The sequence below is a fragment of the Pyrgilauda ruficollis genome, unplaced genomic scaffold, assembly GCF_017590135.1.
Source record: "Pyrgilauda ruficollis isolate IOZ18807 unplaced genomic scaffold, ASM1759013v1 scaffold24, whole genome shotgun sequence".
NCBI classification, from domain to species: Eukaryota; Metazoa; Chordata; class Aves; order Passeriformes; family Passeridae; genus Pyrgilauda; species Pyrgilauda ruficollis.
In genome coordinates, this window is record NW_024523648.1 from 1,339,239 (window position 1) to 1,358,025 (window position 18,787).

The window sequence follows — 18,787 nt, forward strand, 5'->3', positions numbered from 1 at the left end:
GAATATTTAAATACCGTATATTGCAATCCATGGACAAAAAGCTTATTGTGATGATGCCTATATATCTGTTTTAATGCACTTAATTAATTTTATACAAAAAATTTTTGACAAATATTTTTCAATACACCTGATATAACTGTCTTGAAGCACAAAAGGTTTCATAACAAAAAGTCATGGAGAAGAATCAGTTCACTAAATAAGAATGCCATTCATCATCAAAGGCCAGACCACCTCTCTGAACTCTGAATTAATAATATGATACAGCACTCTGGCCATTATTAAGTTGAATGAACAACACATTTCGGCAGATTCCTTTTTATTTATCTTAAACCAAAAAAAAATCTATGTTGAACAGATATTTCACACTTTTTTATTTAAAAATGAAAAACTGTAAAACAGAAGCCAAAATTAAATTGGACTTGAAGGACATCGAAATTCTCTAGGAGCTGATTTACAATTTAAGAAAATTCTTAGAAAGCACCTTAATGGGCAGCACTTTTCAAAATGTTTTGCAGCATTCAGGAGCACAAAAAGAGACTCCCATGAGGCACGATTTTTTAAATTATTAAACTCAGTGTATAGCTATAAGCACTCCAGCATAACTGCCATGCATAGTCCTGTGGCATTTTTTCTGATCAGCCTACACTCCAATTAAGTTTGCAATTTATATGAAAGATTGCTTTCTTATTAATTTTTCCTCTTACCATTACAAAGCTTTTATGTGTTTAAGTCAGAAAATGGGCTACATTGCATTCATACTGAAATGACAGGATGCCAAGCTGAAACAGCTTTACAGCATGTGTCATATAATTTGTATGGTATTTGGATAATATTTAATTTATTTCCCTGTCTAAAGTGCTGCTACGCCAAAGACACCACTGGCTTCCCTTTTGTCCTAAGTAAAAAATATTACTAAAGCTGTCACTCACATTATTGGTTTAGCTCTTTCACTTCCTGGTGCCCAGGCCAAATGGTTTTATGTCTATATAAATAACCTTTGGAATATACTAATGGATGCTAAATTTTAACTTCAGTGACAATAAGAAAGATTAGGTTTCTTGCTATGGATAAAAAAGACTTTTGATTCAAAGAAAAAAAATTAGTAAAGGTTCTGCAAACAGCTGAAAATACCATGATAGCCAGAGCCACCAGCTTAATTCCCACAAATGCTTTAAAATACTTAGAAGTATATAAGTATATTTGCTATCAGATGTCTAGTCCATGGCTTTGTCCATATAAACTGAAATTATGGAACTCATAATTTTTTCCTAGGATTTATTATTTTTGTTAACAAACCAGCAGGTTTTCACTTACTCTTCAACGGGTACCTAAACACTGACCCTGTCCATTGGCAGATACCCAGACAGTCAATATTAATCTTTATGCTATGCCAGGAACTATCCTTTCTCATTCTGATGTTCTTATGAAAGTTTTTTATTTTAAACATTATTTGGACTTGTGGCAGAGCAAAATTTACAAGTTTTTCTCCATGATCTGCTCTGCCATTTTGCTACTGTTTCTCCATGATGTCACCTCCTTCAACCAGGCTACTCATCTAGAACACTTGTGACAGTCTGACCTCACACTCATTGTTAGAAACGTCTATAAAATAATCTTTTTTCAAAGAAAAGTATTACTTTTGTTGGATTTGAACTGAGAATAGAGACAATGTAAACAAGATCCAAGAGTGACTGCTGGAGAATGTTGATGGCTTCTCAGAGGTAACCTTGTGCATAATTCTACTTTGACTATCGAAAGTATCTGTTATGTCATCAGTACTCTTGTCATAACAATACAAGACCAAAATATTAATATCTAGAACTTCAACTTATGTAAAGATCATCTCAAACACTCAAGCTGTTTCTGGCAACAGCTTCATTAAGAATGAAACACATTTTCTGTCCAGATACCTAAATTGGCAACGGGTAAAATGCTTTTTGATAACATCATCAAAATGGTGGACAGTTTGAAGTGAATTTATCAAATGATACAGAAAGAATGGAAAAATTCCCTTCCTTCTCCTTCCCTTTCATCACAATTTCAGGTTGTAATCCTGTGTTTCTTATTTGCTGCTCCTTCTGAACAGCTCTATATCGATACATTCCCCCTGGTGTTTTTAAATTTCTCAGTTTGTTACCTGACCCACATGACCCTTCAAAGATTAAGAGCTCATTAAATGGCAGAAAGCTCCTGGAGATTTTGTTCAGTCAGAGAACTTAGGCTCATCTAGGAGAAGGAACACACCATGACATTTGAGTTTTATGGCCAAGACCTGAAATCCCAGAGGTTCTGTCCCTTTGGCAGTAAATGGCAGAGCTGTTTCAGAGACAAAGTCCAGTGGAAACAGAGGATTCGACTGCAAGGTCATCTGCAAAAGCAGAGCTCCCCAAAAAAAACCTAATGACCACAAAACATTGCAGCAGTCCCAAGTGTCTGCAACACATCATGGTCTGCAACACATCATGGAGACCAATTAAGAAGCACAGACACCAATACATTAGATGACTTCACATTTCTCTGATAAATGGGTTGTTTAAACCTTGAGAAAACTATGACATTTTCACAAAGCATTTCTGTTACACTGAACTGGAATTTGCTAACAGAAAGAGTAAGAGGCTATTTTAGGAACTTCATATACCTAATATATAATGCATGGTATTTATTACTACAGCAAATTTCAGTTTCTTGCCATTTTATTACCTATTACAGCTAGACACCAATTATTTGGTTTTCAATGTTTTAGGGTTTATAATGGAGAAAGAAAAATTAAAAGCAAACTAGAAATTATTAACTCTAGGAAAGGGGACAGACAGAGATCATTGACGTATGCACAGATTCAGTCATCTGAATAAACATCACAGCAGTATTGTTGCTGCTAGAAGAAAGTAAACTTCATTTAAGATTTGTGTTATTTGTGTTACTGTTTGTAATTGAATATTGCAACTGCATAGTTTTTTATCAGATATTTTTCCTTCTCTCTTATCTTGCAAATGGTTACAACCCAATCTAATTTAATTTTTCCATATTTCCAAATTTTATAAGAGACTGAAATCCTGAGGGGCTCCATGGCATATGGATGACTGTGTTATTCTAATTACAGCTAGCTACAGGTTTACAAGGCTGTCATTTTTTTAGGATAATCAAATTCTAATTTCAGGAAACATGATAAATGCTGAATATCTATGTGCTGTACTGAATCAATTTTTAAGAAAAATGTGACTTTTCTTCATTGAAATGAAACAACTACTAGAAACTGGCTTTCAGTTCCTCAGACCCAAATTTATTTAAAAGAATGGTGGATACATACCACTGCCAAGTTCACGCTGGCTTACTTATATGTGAAGCTAGAAAGATGTTACCTTCTAACAAATCACTAGCTTTACCTCATACAGAAAAATGTCCCTACTGTAACTAGTTTTAGGATTTAGGTTAGATGGCTCTTACAGGAATATATGAAAAACATACTGTGAAATAACATGGCATTCAATAATTCCCCTCAAAGAAATTGCAACAATTCATAAAGACTACCAGAAAACCTTGGGAAAGGTACAGAAATCTGGACAATCATTGTTCAATCAGTGAGAAGTCTAATTTTAAACAAATAAGGTCTGATAAAGATCTGAATGTGTTTTGTTGTCCTGTTGGTACAAACACAGGAAGCATAATGCATCCCGGGTTCTCAATATGCATTACCCTCCCTTCACAGAAAGGTCATACTGTTTATTTTATGATGTAAAAAAGAACCCAAAATTAACATAATTTTAGGTATATGACCAATCCTTAAAATCATGCCCTTTTACTGTTTCAGAGTAGAATTAGAATATGATCACAGATTCAGTTTTAGAGCCAGACTTTTGTTTCATGTCAATTAGCATGAATTTATTGGCCTAAACTAACTTACCTGGTTAACGCTTATTGCTACACCTTTCTGGAAAAGGTGCTATGAAGTTTTAGTAACTATTTTCCTACAAAAGTTAAAAGAAACCTTTGATGATACATGGTGTTTGCCTGAGCAACACTCTTTCCTGGCTGGAAAACTCTCCACAATAGAAGTCTGTGATAATGCTGTTGCTGACAGGGAAAGAACTCAATTGGACACCACCAGTCCTCTGACTACCTCTTACCACCAGATTACTGTCTACCCTTGAGAAGACTTCTTATTCTCCCATTTCCAAGCTTTTCTTCATTAAAGAACATGGAATACCAAAGGCATTTGCACATGAAAACTGTTTATTAGAGAACCTGTTAAATATTGGAGCCTTTATCTGATAACCGAACAGGCAAACTTATCCAGAATTAACGTCCAGTAGTGCCTGTATAAGATCCAAAAACCCCTTCATACAGAAAATAAAAAATATTAGACAGAGTTGGTTTATCATTAAAAGAAAATCTTTAAGGCTCAAGAAAACCAAGAACTGAGGTTTTCACTATGTTATCTCTGTTTCTGTATCTATTCTTTTGGATTTTTAATTCTATACAATATATGCAATTGTCACAGGATTTTTAAACTTGGTTTTCTTCGAAGTTGACATTAGATTTTAGATAAATAATGCAGTGTTGATGCCACCTCTGTCTAATCAGTGGTTCATGGTGAAATCAATTAAATAGAAAATCTAGGTTCAACCTTCCTGAATATACTTTAAATCCCAACTTTGACCAGAAGATTGAGAGGAGTGGATTAAAAGTAAGGTACTTGATGACTAAGGGAATGGAGTAAGACCTACTGCTTCTCTTTAGAGATCTTTCACATCAGATGGAAGCACTTAGATATCACAATTAAGGAAGAGCAGGATTGCTGCCTTTGCTGGGCAAGGCATCCATTCAGAGGATGCAAGTCAGATGTTTCTTTTTCCTCTAGGTAGTTTCTGCATTTTTAGCTTTTAAAGGAACAACCAAAATTATAATTTGAATTAGGAAGTCTCAGAAATATGTAATTAGCAAGCCTTGTGAGTCCATGGAATTTTTTTATTGCTCATTGTGCCTCATGAGAAGTTGAAAAGTAATACAGGACAATAAAAAATACTTTCAGTATCTTTTAAGAAAATATAAACTTGTGATAGAAATAACTGTCCCATCAACAACTCTCTTCCTAAAGCAAAGAGACAGATTCTGAAATGAAATTAAGGATATCCTGTTAGCAAGCTTTTGGAAGGTAAAGGCCACTAAATATAAAGAAAAACAGCTTCTAAAATTTCTAAAGGGGTTTTATGCTTTGAAACTTCAAAGGCAGGCCCCAAGTCTCCAAGGATACTATCTTTGCGTCCTATGGATAGAAGAGTAAAATATCAGTATAAATAACAGACTCTCCTCAAAAGCAGACTTGATTCTCCACAATTAGTAACAGAATAAGTACTGTAAATGGCTGAACTACAACCTGTGAGAAGAGTCATGGACAAACAGTGAAGAATGAAAGTACATCTTCCAGCAGATATTAACATTGGTTCTAAATCTTCTAATTTTACCAGTGCTTCAAAGTATTAAAACACATTTACACTCAGAATAAATCAACTTTATCATTCATCCTTTATTCTTGGCTGTAATCACAATATCTGTACAAAACTAACACTCAGGTTACTCTGGCAACAATAACAGTTCTTTAATACATATCCCTTAATACAATATAAAGTGTATATACCTTTGTGGGGCTTTCAAAAGGTGAGCCAGATTGCTTACACCATCTTAAATATTTATGCCACCAGCTTTGCAAATCATCTATAATAGGTGTCAACAAATACTCTGAATCTCACCTGTTCTGTATCATCTTTCCATTATTTCACACAGAAATGTGAAAGCCCATCACTAATAATTATCTGTTCTGTTCACTCGAGCACATCATTTTCTTCTCCAAAGTGAGGTTATTTCCCACCAGTGAAGTAATGAACTTCTGAGCTGTTAAAGAACATTTTAAACAACCCCCAAAATTATACAGATACATTTAGAAGAAAGGCAATTTAAATATGAAGAAGCTGCATGGCAATAAATTATTAGTAGACTGACCTTTATAGCTTCCCGTGCTGAAATAACAATCTGTTTTGCTTTCAGAAAGATGTGACACGAACTTTTCAATTAATTCTGCCAAAACTGCAAGAAGTAAAAACCCATTAAAAAATGAGAGGCAACAAACAAAATATGGAACTATGTCACCTAACTAAATGACAATATGTGGGAAAGTAAAGCTATTTCTTGCATATTTATTCACATTTTTATAGGGGAAAAACTCAAAACATGCATTGCGCTTTTACATTCCTAACAACATTCCTAACTTAAATTAAATTTTAATAGCTTTACTGAGAATATATTCAGTGTAAACAGAAAGAGAATCTCATATTATCTTCATATCCTCCAAGGATTACTTCAGAATTTGTTACATTATTTCAATATGAAATGAAAATTAACTATAATTAAACTATAATGTCTTACCACATTTGTCTGTGTATGAAGACAGGGAGACAGGAAAGGAAAACAATAAAATGAACAAACCAACCAACGAACCAAATATCCCAAATAAACCCAACAGCCCACATTGAACCAAAAGCTGACACCATCCCAAAATTATGCTAACAAAAGCACATGAAGTTTAAGGCCTGTTTCCAAAAAACCTCAATATAAAACTACCTATGCTATCACAAGATAAAAATTATTTACTTAAATTTATGCAACAGGAGTATTTAATTTTGGAAATTCTCCATTTAATGATGACCATAATGTTCTTCTTCAGTTCTTGCTATGGAACTTTGAGTCCGCAGACACTGCACAGCTAAGTCCGATGGTGACATCTGTTCACTATGGAGGAAATCTTACCTCCCACCTTGATAGGATGTTAGCCAGGAAGTTAGCAAGACCTCTCGGTGACAAATCATTATCCAAACTGCCCCTGATTCCTCAGTTCCCCAAGTCTGAGGCTATGGCAACTGAACACTACACCATACAATTTTAAACAAAGCTTATGAGGAAGCCTTTACACAAACTGCACGGAGCAGGCCCGCATGAGGTAAGGCATAATAGGAATTTAGGATAGCAACAATGAACTTCTTTTATAAGTAAATGCTATCCTAAACCACCTGCTGTTGGCTCCATAAATAGGATATAAAGCATACAGATATGCATCCTGATACTTATCACAAGAATGCAAAGCAAGGGAGCGTATTTAGAGAGTAACGACTGCTGCCATCTGTGGGATTTCCAGTTTTAAGATCATGTTACCATTTCCCTGGCAGCACTTCAGTTAATAGCAATGAAGCTTCAGCTCCTGTTTCCCCATTCTTCCACATAACTACAGGCACCCACTGCCCAGGTGGGTGTGCTGATTTTAAACTGAATAGTTCAAAGAATCACAGAATGGCAGGGGTTGGAAGGGACCATAAAGAACACCCAGTACCACTGGTACCAGTACCACTACACTGTTTAAGCAGACAGTGGTAGGAGCAGCACAAGTGAGGCAGAACAATGACACATGCTGGAGGTGGCAGTGGAGAAAGCTAGAAACCTCCTGAGCTAGCCATGATGACAGGAAAACTGACACAAGCAGTTAAAGAGCAGTGCATGCTCTTTTGGGAATGAGGAGGAGGAGAAAGACAGAATTTCCACCCACACTCTGATGCTTGTTATGCCAGAAAAACAATGAAGAAAAAGATACAATAAAGATAATTAATTCTTCTTCCAATTATTTTAAGCTAACATACTGACATTAAATCACAATCTTTTTTGTCTTGATTAATTGCCTAAAACATTTAGAGAAATTACACTAAGTCCAAATAAAGTTTTTAAAAGGTTGTGTTTTGGTAATGCTAAAGAAGTTTCACTACAACAGATAAACATGAATTTTTCAGTTCCAACTCCAACAGTAACAAAATTAATTTTGCATTTCAAGGGACTACTAAATTAAAACTAAAAACCTACATGTGTAATTTATATTCTTAGGCATTCTTACAGTGAAATGAAACTGCTAATTAAATATAACATAGCTACTTTTAATCATGGTTAATAAAACACATGGGGCTAAAAAAAGCAATTTACTTTACAGAAGAGTAACAATTTATTCTTTTTTGAAGAATATACAAACTCACTAATCCTCACTAATATGCTTAGTGGAATTTGGCCCACAAACAATGTAACAAATATTTGTGCAAAATGAGCAAACGTGCCTATTCCTGAAACTGCAGACAGCAAAAAGCAGAAATTAGACTTTAAGTTTGTAACTAGCTATATATTTACTGTATGACTATTAGTACAGTGATTACTGAAATATGCCCTACTATAATAATAAATGGAAACTATGTTAAGACTAAAATATCCCATAATTCAGAAAATTTAAAACCAAGCTGGGACATTGTACATTTCTTCTCTTTTTGTCATAAGGCAGACATATGCTTGACCTAGCAGGTGAATACTTCAATTCAGTGCTTGAGTTAATAGAAGTGAGAGTTCAACTGCTAAGCAACATTTTGAAACTCAAGCACTAAATTGATTTCCACCATTTGAAAGTATTTATCTAAGTGCCTGGCAGGATTTTTGAAAATATTTTCATCAAGTTTGAGAGACAAAGACACACAGGAATGTGTCTCAAAACACATGTGGTTAATACATAAGTAAATGGTTTTCACAGGACACTGCCTTTTCCAAAGGAATGTCCATGTGAAATGACAAGTAGCTATTTTCATTTTTTTGTTTTAACACTACATAATTTAGCTGCCATCTCGACACCACTGTAGAAACTGTTTCAGTGATTCTTCATTTAACTGAAAAACTAGACAAAAGACATTTAGGCAGGTTCATTGTACAGTACAGTCAGTATTGCTGTAAAAGTCCAAATTTTCAGGTCAAGTTTATGTGGCCTACCAACATAGTGAAAATGTTGATTTTCTTAAATTACGGTAGCTTGGCTGTGTTAGTATTGAAGATTTTATAAGTCTAGAAATAATCTCATGGAAATTTAATTCCTACACACAAAATAAACAGAATTTTAATTTAGGTGTGTATAATCATATAGAATAAACAGAAATGTTTTTAAATTTCTTAAATTACTGCAGTATGCTTATAAAGCACCTACTTTTCTCCAGGGTTTTCTTTTTCCTTGAAGAAGTAGCGTACAAAAGGAAGGTAACTGAAACAGCTTCAAAACTGCATAAGAACACTGCTTTAAAAAAGCATGTGATTAAAACTGTTTTAATAGTTAACAACCACAAGCACTAGCCTAATTCCTACTCTGAAATTTTTAAGCCGAAAAGGTCAAAAAATGCAAAAAACATCAGACTTTTTAAAATCCTCTAATATAACTGCTGTAACTGGATCATGTTCTATGATCCAGGTTTTTCAGAGGAGTTTAAAAGAAAATACAAAGGATTTTTTTAACAGCAGTTCTGCTCTCAGGCACAAGGTGTGACTCTTGGGGATGGTCCTGTGCAGGGCCAGGAGCTGGACGCAATGATCCTTGATGGCCTCTTCCCACTGTGCTGAGTACAAGGGATTCTGTGATTCTGTGACTTCTGTTAGAGGCTAGAAATTCAAGAGTGAAAATCTTGGACAGATTACTTTTTTGCAAGAGTACCGTCAGAAATTTTGAACTCCATCAACCATACTTCAGTTTAACAAGTATGTGAGAAACAGAGTTAGCAATTCCATTATTGATGGCAACAACGAGGAGGACTTTCAATTAGTGTACATTAAAATGACAAATGAACAACCTACATTTTCTCTGAAAAGAAGAAAACAAGATAACAAAAATTCTGACAGTGCTTTCATTAGAGATGAACATTGCATATGTTATATCAATATACAAGTATTTTCTTTATTAATGGAAAAAACAGCCCTTCAAATCCAAATCAAATCTTTACACACCTGCACATACATTCACATGCCACTGCTTACAGTGGCTCCAAGCTGATTTGGGGGTCAGAAGAAAGAATTTTTGATGTGCAATTGTTCTTTCTACATAACATAAAGACCCACTGTTTCACTCAAATTCTAACACAAGCTTCCTTGGAAAATCAAGGACATAAAAATAAAAACACAAACATCTATTTTGTATTATTCTAAAAACTTCTTTTGAAAATCCAATATCAGCATTTTGTTATCCTGAACTAAAAACACTATTACAGCATACAGTAGTCATGGGTTCTTTATCCTATGGGGAAAGTCCTGCAGTTAGTTTTAACTTTTTGTTGCAATTGCTAAAGGGTGCAGCACACATACATCACAAACAATGACACTGCCTCAAAGGCACATTGTATTTTTTGTCAACATGTTTTGATAGAGCTCTCTCAGATGATGGAGAGCTCACAAAATATTAAAGGATTCCAGAACACTGTGTTGACTCTAACCACTCTGCTTCCATCAAACATTTCACTTATAAAAGCTGGAGAATATTCCTGTTTTACAGTAAGTTCTCACACGCAAGTTCAAGAGCTGCTATATTTTCTTTTCTTGGTTGGTTGGTTTTTATCAAGAAAAAACTATTTGGAGGTAAATTAATAGGCCCTTAAAAATACTGGAAATTTAAATCCAGATCCTCAGGGAGATAGGTGATGGAAAATCTGAAAGACTCTATTGAGCAAGTAATTTTAGCTGAATTTACTATCCCTGTCCACATCACACATGAATATAAAGCTTGAGAAGAACAGGATTTGGGGACAGAGTATCTCATTATGAAGGCAAGAATGTTAGCATATAATTGATATGATCTCGCAACACCCTTAATTTATTTTGCTTTGGGTTTAAAGTCTCCTAACTAAAGGGGAGAGGAATAACAATGTTGAATCTGCCCAGAAATCAGATGCTGATACAATTTTAACTGGGAACAGATGAAAAAACAAGATGCTGGAATGGAAAGCAACAGAAATGAATTCTGCCATACCTGCAGGACAAGAAGGAGGAGATAATTGAAAAATGCATGGCTAAAATAGTCAAGATGAGATTCTGGTTCAACAGAAAAAAAAAAAAAACCAACTCAGTCATGTGAACTATTTGAACATGCACTGTGCTAAGCTTAGAGTAATATAGAGTAATAACTTTCTACATAAATCTAAGCTATTGTTCAGAGGAGTTGATTTGCCTGCTTCTTTTTCTGCCAAAGCTTAGATGCCGATACACAGAAAGCCCTTTTCTAGATGTACTAAAGACACTTGAGGGAGGCCACAAGTACTGCAATGAGTAGTCCAAAAGAAGCCAAGACATAACCTGACCAAAGGCTCTCCCCATGGTTCTCTTGCTGATAAGTGACCCAAAGAAAACAAGGAGCTATACACCCTAACAACCACAAATCTGTGACACCTTCAGGGAAGGGATGACTAGAAGAATGTCTTTGTCATAGCTTATTGTGCTTAGAACAACAGACTCTAGGAGCTGGTTGTCTACAATGTTTTGTTTTAGGAGACCAAAAAAAACCCCAGACTTTCAGTCCTGATGCACTAAAAGACATGCAGGCCTGAGGAAGGTTTGTATCTCCTTTTAGCAGTTCAATAAAGCCTTTCAAAAACCATATTTTGATGTTTGAGCACAGAAATTACTTAAAAGCCACAGTCAGAGGTGATGCTTTAGCAGAGAAAACACCAGTCTAAAGGACATCTCAAAAGCAATGCATTACCAGAGCATTTAGCACAAAAGTATTGACCAAGTCGATGGGAGAGTAATCAACATGGGAAGGGTGAATTAGAGATGTTGATACTGTAGTTTGCTCAATAATTTTTTGATGGAGTTCAAGCAGGTTCTATAGATTCAGCATCTGGTAATCTGGACACCAGATCACAGAATATTTTTAACAAATCAATACACATTACACTATACAGTCCTTGAATCTAATGTTATCTTTGCTCATTATATTCTGGTTTAATTCCTGTTAATGTCAGTCCCCCTTAGAAGGGGCCCAGTACAGAAAGCACAAGTGTACATTTGTGTTCTGTAAACCATGGAGATTGCTCCATCTTGTAACTATAAAGAAAGCTTTGATTTCTGGGCATCTGGACTGAAGTCTTTCATTCCTCTGAAATTTGGAAGAGCTTTGCATGCTGCAAAAGATACACAGCAGCACAGCTGTCTCTTATAAAATGGATTCAGTGAATATGATGTTGTCTCAAACCACAGAGCTGCAGATATTTTGCTGCTTCTGAAATATCTCCAAGAAGATACAGAACATCTGAAGAGCTTTGCAAGAGCCAGTTCTATTAACTGCTTATCTAAATAACATAAAGGGAAACCTTGGGCACCTGTAAACAAGTTAGACTACATACTGACTATAATCAGAATTCCTATGGGAATGCAAGCCAGCAATATCTGAGAACACCTCACTTCTTTACGGCTACACAAGCTTATATGATATCATAAGGGAATTATTATATCTTACTTCTGATGATTTATGTCATATGTGATGATCTGTGTTTTTGCTTTGGCTGCTTTGGCTTTTTCACTGTGCTATAGCAATGCTCCTGTATGATCATACTTTTCATTAGAAATGCATATGAAAATTAAGAAAAACCTGAATGAATGAATTCTTTGATGTTTAGTATGGCTTATTTCTGACATTTTTTACAGAAATTGCCCATTAATATAATTTCCCAGCCCATGTTAACTCATTCACTAATCTCTGAGAACCGTCTGTTTTCTTTCAGGCTTTCTCTTCCATTTTCTCATTATCTCAATAATGGACCCTTTAGAGATCTGGAACAAAGACTTGTATTTGAGCCCTCTTTCTCTGTCAAATTTCACTGACAACATAGAGGGATAACAGTCGTAAACAGAAAAATAGGACATAAAATACATAAACCTTACTTTCTTGGAAAAATACCATTGAAATAGTTTTCGTAACACAAAATTATGCACTACTTGTATAGATAATGTACTCCTCAATGAAAAAAATAAGAAGAGTTGCTTGTTAGTGGTCTTTTGTCTGCTTTCTTTGTTACAATCCTTAAGTCATACTCACTTGGTCCACTGATGCTATCTGGTCTGGTTTTCATGACTTTGCTGAATTGTTTTCTACAAATTTCTGCCCACCCGGTTGGCTTGTCTGGACTTTTTAAGAGTTTTAAGAGCTTGTCAAGATCTTTATCTAGAAGAAATGAAAAATTAATGTTATTCTCTAATGATCATACACTCACAGAATAGTTTGAGTTGAAAGGGGCCTCAAGGATCACATAGCCCCAACTCCATTGCCACATGTATTTTTGGCAGACCTCATGAGAAAAGACTACATAAATATGCCTTTTCCTAAGACAATTAAACTGGAGAAGCAGTCCTAAAGCTGATGTCATTCTGCTTTATACACAACATTCTGTTTACTGATGGGATTTTGTGCTTATTTTGGCTGGGGTAGAATTAATTTTCTTCACAGTGGCTGGTATGGGGCTATGCTTTGGATTTGTGTTGCACACAGAGCTGATAATATAGAGATATTCTAGAGATCTGTGTAAGCAGAGCAGAGCTTACACAGATCTGGCCTTTTCTGCTTTCATGCTGCTACCCTGGCAAGGAGGCTGGGGGTGCCTGGGAAACTGGGAGGAGACACAGCTGGGACAGGTGACCCAAACTGACCAAAGGGATATTTTACACCATACGATATGCTCAGTATATAAAGTGGGGGGAAGAAAGAGGAAGGGGAGGAACATTCTGAGTGATGTTGACATGATGACAGTTGACATGGTGGTGTTCAAAGGCTGGACTCAAATGATATCTGAGGTCTTTTCAAACCTATTTGATTCTGTGATTGCATTTGTCTCCCTAAGTAACCATTACAGGTGATGGGGTCCTGCTCTCCTGCAGATGGCTGAACACCTGCCTGCCACCCAGATGTAGTTAATTAATTCATTGTTTTGCTTTGTCTGTGTGCATGACTTTTGCTTTTCTATTATACAATCATAGAATAAGCCAAGTTGGAAGGGACCCATCAGGATCATCGAGTTAAACTCCTGGCCCTATGCAGAGCATCCCAAAAGTCACACCATGTGCCTCAGAGTGTTGTCCAAACACTTCTTGAACTCATAAAGGCTTGTTGCTGTGACCATTCCCCTGGGAAGCCTGCACCAGTACCCAACCACCCTCTGGATGAACAGCATTTTCCTGATGTCTAATCTAAACCTCCCCTGGCTGAGCATAACATTTCCTCAAATCCTGTCACTGATCACAAACGTGAAAAGATCAGTGTCTGCACGCCACTTCCACTTGTAAGGATGCTGAAGACCACAGTGAGGTCTCTCCTCAGTCTCCTCTTCTCAAGGCTGAACAGACCAAGTGACCTCCACCATTCTGCATAAGGCTCCCCCTTCAGACCTTCACCATCCTCGCTGCCCTCTTCTGGACACTCTCTAGCAGCTTAATGTCTTTTTTATGTTGTGGTGCCCAAAACTGCCCCCAGCACTTGAGGTGAGGCCACCACAGTGCAGTGCAGAGCAGAGGGGGGCAATCCCCTCCTTGCCCATCTGACAATGCTGTGCCTGATGCCCCCCAGGACACAGCTCGCCCTCTTGGCTGCCAGGGCACTTGGCAACTACCATGTAACTTGGCCCCCAGAGTACTTGATGCTGCTATGAAATACTTTCTGGCCATCTGGAGGGGAAAAATAAAGATGGTACCTGACACAAAGCAAATGCACAGGCATTCACTCCATATGTGTACAATTCCTCTGCTGTTGGACCATTAATATTATTAATTTTTCATGTTTCTGAGTGCTTTGCTTAGTAAATAAAGTTTTTTCCATTTTTCTCGAAGAAGATTTTTTTCTCCCAAGCTGGAGGGGGGAGTGGCCACTTGAATCTGCTTTCTAGAGGGACCACTTCAGAGATTTCCTCCCTAAATTTGCCCTAAACCAGGATAATCATCAAATTGTTTGAGCCAGTCTATGGATATGTAGAATATTTGCTGTTTCTTTTACTTCTTTATAGCATTTCTATTTCAAAACACTCTTTTCAAATGATCTTATTCTTTTTAGAGTATTAGAATATTTTCAACAGAATTATGATTTTGCATGTAATTTATTTTAAGCTCATCTAAAGACCTTAATGATTTCTAATTATTAGATTGTATCCCTGTCATCGGAATTTATTATACAATACATAACATTTCAAAACAATCTTATTATAGTAACATAATTATTATAATTAATAATGACTCCAAATTAATTAACCTGAAATTTCTTTTTGATCCTCACACAAATAAGTCCTCAGTATCTTCCCAAATAACATGCAGTGATGCTTAGAACAGCTTACTTATGAAAATTTCATGTGAAGAAGGATTTAACTCTTGCAGTATTATCAGTATGATTTCTCGTTCTTTCTCTGCCCTTTTTTGTTATTTCTGAAACAGTTGAGTATTGAATAAAATCCTAGAACTGCAAAGAAACACTCCTCGATACAAGTTAAACAGTTATTTTACTTCCTCAAGGATTGTAGTAATTCAGTTTGGCAGACAAGGATCAGAGACTACAAGCTGAGACTTAATCAGTCAATGTACCAGAGACCCATGCAACCAAGATACTGTGGTGCAGTCATGTATTTAATATATCCAGTACAAACTGAAACTGGTATCATACTGTGGAAACTTACTGTGGCTTATTTTCTTCCAGGTAAACCATTTGCTTCCCTCAACTTGTCATTAAATGTGAACTATCCCTTCTGCCAGCAGGTAATCACAGTGAAAAAAAAAAAACAAACAAAAAAAACAAAAACAAAAAAAAAAAACAAAAAAAAAAAACAAAAAAAAAAAACAAAAAAAAAAAACAAAAAAAAAAAACAAAAAAAAAAAACAAAAAAAAAAAACAAAAAAAAAAAACAAAAAAAAAAAAAAAAAGACAGAAAGACAGAACCTTGGGGGGGATTGGAATGACAATTGCTTCCAAAAACTCATTATATCAAAAAAAAGCCAGTCACTATCACAATTTAGTAGGCAACTACAACATGCCAAACAGCATTACCCTGTAGGTGAAACTTAAGCAACAACACAGTTCTGGGCTAACATATTAAGTGTTATTGGGGGCAGGCTGTCACACTACCACTACCAGTAGGGGTGTTCTAAACATACCAACACTGAGAAACAGAAGTCCTGCTTTTATTTCTTCTCTTTTTTGGTTTGTCACTAAATGAGTTCGCAAGTTATCCCAAATTAATGACTTGATTTTAATTTTTTTCCTCAAAAAATACTAGACCTGCTGAATGATGTGAAGGATAGAAGGTGAGGGAACAGGGGAAGGAGGGAAAAAATAGAAAGAAGAGAAAATATGAGGAAGAAAATGACTAAGACCTTCCTCTACTGATGCTGGCAAGCTTTTAAATATGGTCATGATTGAAAATAAGCTAATGCAAATTTAATTAATCTGCTGCTCTTTTGCTTTCTTCATATGTGGTTATATTTCGCCTTCCCATCCCTTACTTGTACTTACTTTGTGCTAGCAATGGTTGCTGTATGAAATCCCATGAAAAAAAAACAAACAAATCCTCCACATTTACTAGTTTATGAAGCTATGAAATTGCACTATAAATAAGCTACACTTTCACACATGTATGAAATCTGAACCACTACATTATAATAGCAAGTTTCAATTGATCTCCCTTTTCTAAAAGATGCTGCTTTATAATTCTTCAAATAATTCTTCAGCTAGCTTGTTTAGATCTTCTCAAGCAAGTAAGACCCAGAAAAATTCATCAATGTTTTATAAAACATAAGAAATGGAACAAGCTGCTTCTCATCTGACGGTGCTTTGTGGCAGAAGTGTTTTTCTGTGATTAAAAACTAAGATCTGTAAATCTATGCATAACTTATTCAAAATCTAAATTGAGAGCTTAATAACCTGACTACAATTTATTTGACCAGTACATAGAAACAAATCCATACAGAGATATATAATTTAGGAAACTTCATGAGCATTTCTCATAGACCTACCTACTCTTTCACCTTTTTTTTAATTGAGTGGACTTAAAATCAAAAGGCAACAGACTTATACACAAATACCACACAAATATAAAAAGGAGTACAATGGACTTAAAATCAAAAGGCAACAGACATATACATGAATACTATGACAAATATAAAAAGGAGTACAAGTCTAAGAAGTGTAGGTGATAAAGGCATTTATGTGACATTATAAGGGATAACAGGAAAGATAATATGGCTGATTCTTTGACAGAGTAAATTTTTAAAAAACTTAAGGACACTTCTAATACCAGGTATTACAAAAAAAAAAAAAAAAAAGAATGAGATCAGATTTAAATAACAAAACCAAACAAAACAAACAAGCAAACAAACAAACAAGAAACCCTCAATGAAACCAAACCTGAAACATGGCAGCAAGTTCCCATTCACGTTACAAGTTTAAAGCAAAGAACTCAGAGAACAGTGGCTGAGAAAAATTATTAAAATACTTTTGATAAGAAATAACCACAGATTTTTGGTACCAATTCTGGAATGTATGGTTTCAGAAGAAAATAAGATTAATGAATGGTGGAGTACCCAAGTTTAGGGAAATGTTAAGCAGTGAATGCATCGTTGCAGGACATTTACGGACAATATTCTTCAGCCACAGTCATTACCAACTGTCATAACTGCAGAGCTAGGACTAGAAAAGCAAAACATATTCTGTGCAAATAGAAGAGTGAATATTACAGTTTAATAGCCTTCTAAAGAGTTTAACTTTTAATAATCGACACTATAGTTAATATTACAAATAAAAAAAAAATCTTTTCACAGTTGTATCCTGGATGTAAAAGGACTATATCAATCTTTGAAAATTACTTAATAGTTCTTCCTCAAATTACCTTAATGAAATAATAATTGAACAAATAAACAAGAAAAGCAAAGGGTATCTTGCTGGAGTGTAAACAGGTAGAAATGGCAATTAATTTTCACATATAAATAATAAATCATTTGAAGTTTCACTATGAATTATCTTTGACAAAAGTGAGTCATTAATATACGGCTATCCAATAGCCTTCAAACTCTAACTACTGGCTGAAATTATTAGAGCATATTAATATACAATCAAGCAAATTTATTTTTCCATAAATCCTTTCCTGCAGACCCATATACCACACAAACAAATACCTAACATCTGCAAAAACAGGACAGATATTTGTAAACATTGACTCAGTACAAGTTTTCCCTCAAATACAAACATTTTGTGGGCGAGTCTGCTCGCTCAAAATGTCCTCATGAAATGGAAGAGATACTCCACTAAGTCAAAGCAGTTACTAAATTACAATAGAGTCCTTTTTTATGCAGTGAGTCAAAATATCCACTTGCCAGTATTTGTGATCACTATAATAGCACAGAATAAAACCAAGAGTTTTAAAAGAAGAGTTCTGTTACATACAGCCTTAGGCCTTGGTGCTGGGAAACATGTTCCGTACACTGTCAGAGTTACCACTGCTCTGCTTTTTATTACAGCTGAACCATGAGGTGTTAGTGTTGCATGTTTAACACCGTCCTTCAAAAGAATTTATAGATAAAATCCTACCCACTTCTTGGGTTTTCATGCTTTCAAATTCAGTGTGAAAAAAGCCTTTTAATTAACCACCCCCATAAGCTACTTTCAGTTTTATCCATGGTTTCCATTATACCAGATACAGGATAAATGAAGTCCAGAGATCTGGAAATGAAACTTCCTTTTCCCTGACCTCAGTTTGGCCACACTAGTTCCAAAATGTTCTGTTACAGCATCTGTCATTCAACCCCACCTGAAAGGAGGGTTATAAACAGAACTATTAGCAGTATCATATTCAAGGCACATCAGTAAATTTATTTTTTTTTAAAATGCTCACAATCCATCTCCATCTATTATATAAATATATCAAAAAATCAACTCAGGTTA

At 35.4% G+C, this 18,787-nt stretch overlaps 1 protein-coding gene across 1 annotated transcript in view; it reads right to left on the bottom strand.

Annotated features, from left to right (window-relative positions):
* TBC1D32 (TBC1 domain family member 32) overlaps positions 1-18,787 on the bottom strand; it is a 74,399-nt gene that overhangs the window by 11,053 nt on the left and 44,559 nt on the right. The window contains exons 27-28 of the mRNA XM_041469893.1: positions 12,917-13,042; positions 5,998-6,081 (exon numbers count right to left, since the gene is read on the bottom strand). Of these exons, the coding sequence (XP_041325827.1) occupies positions 5,998-6,081; positions 12,917-13,042 (210 nt within the window). The remainder of the gene's footprint in view (positions 1-5,997; positions 6,082-12,916; positions 13,043-18,787) is intronic.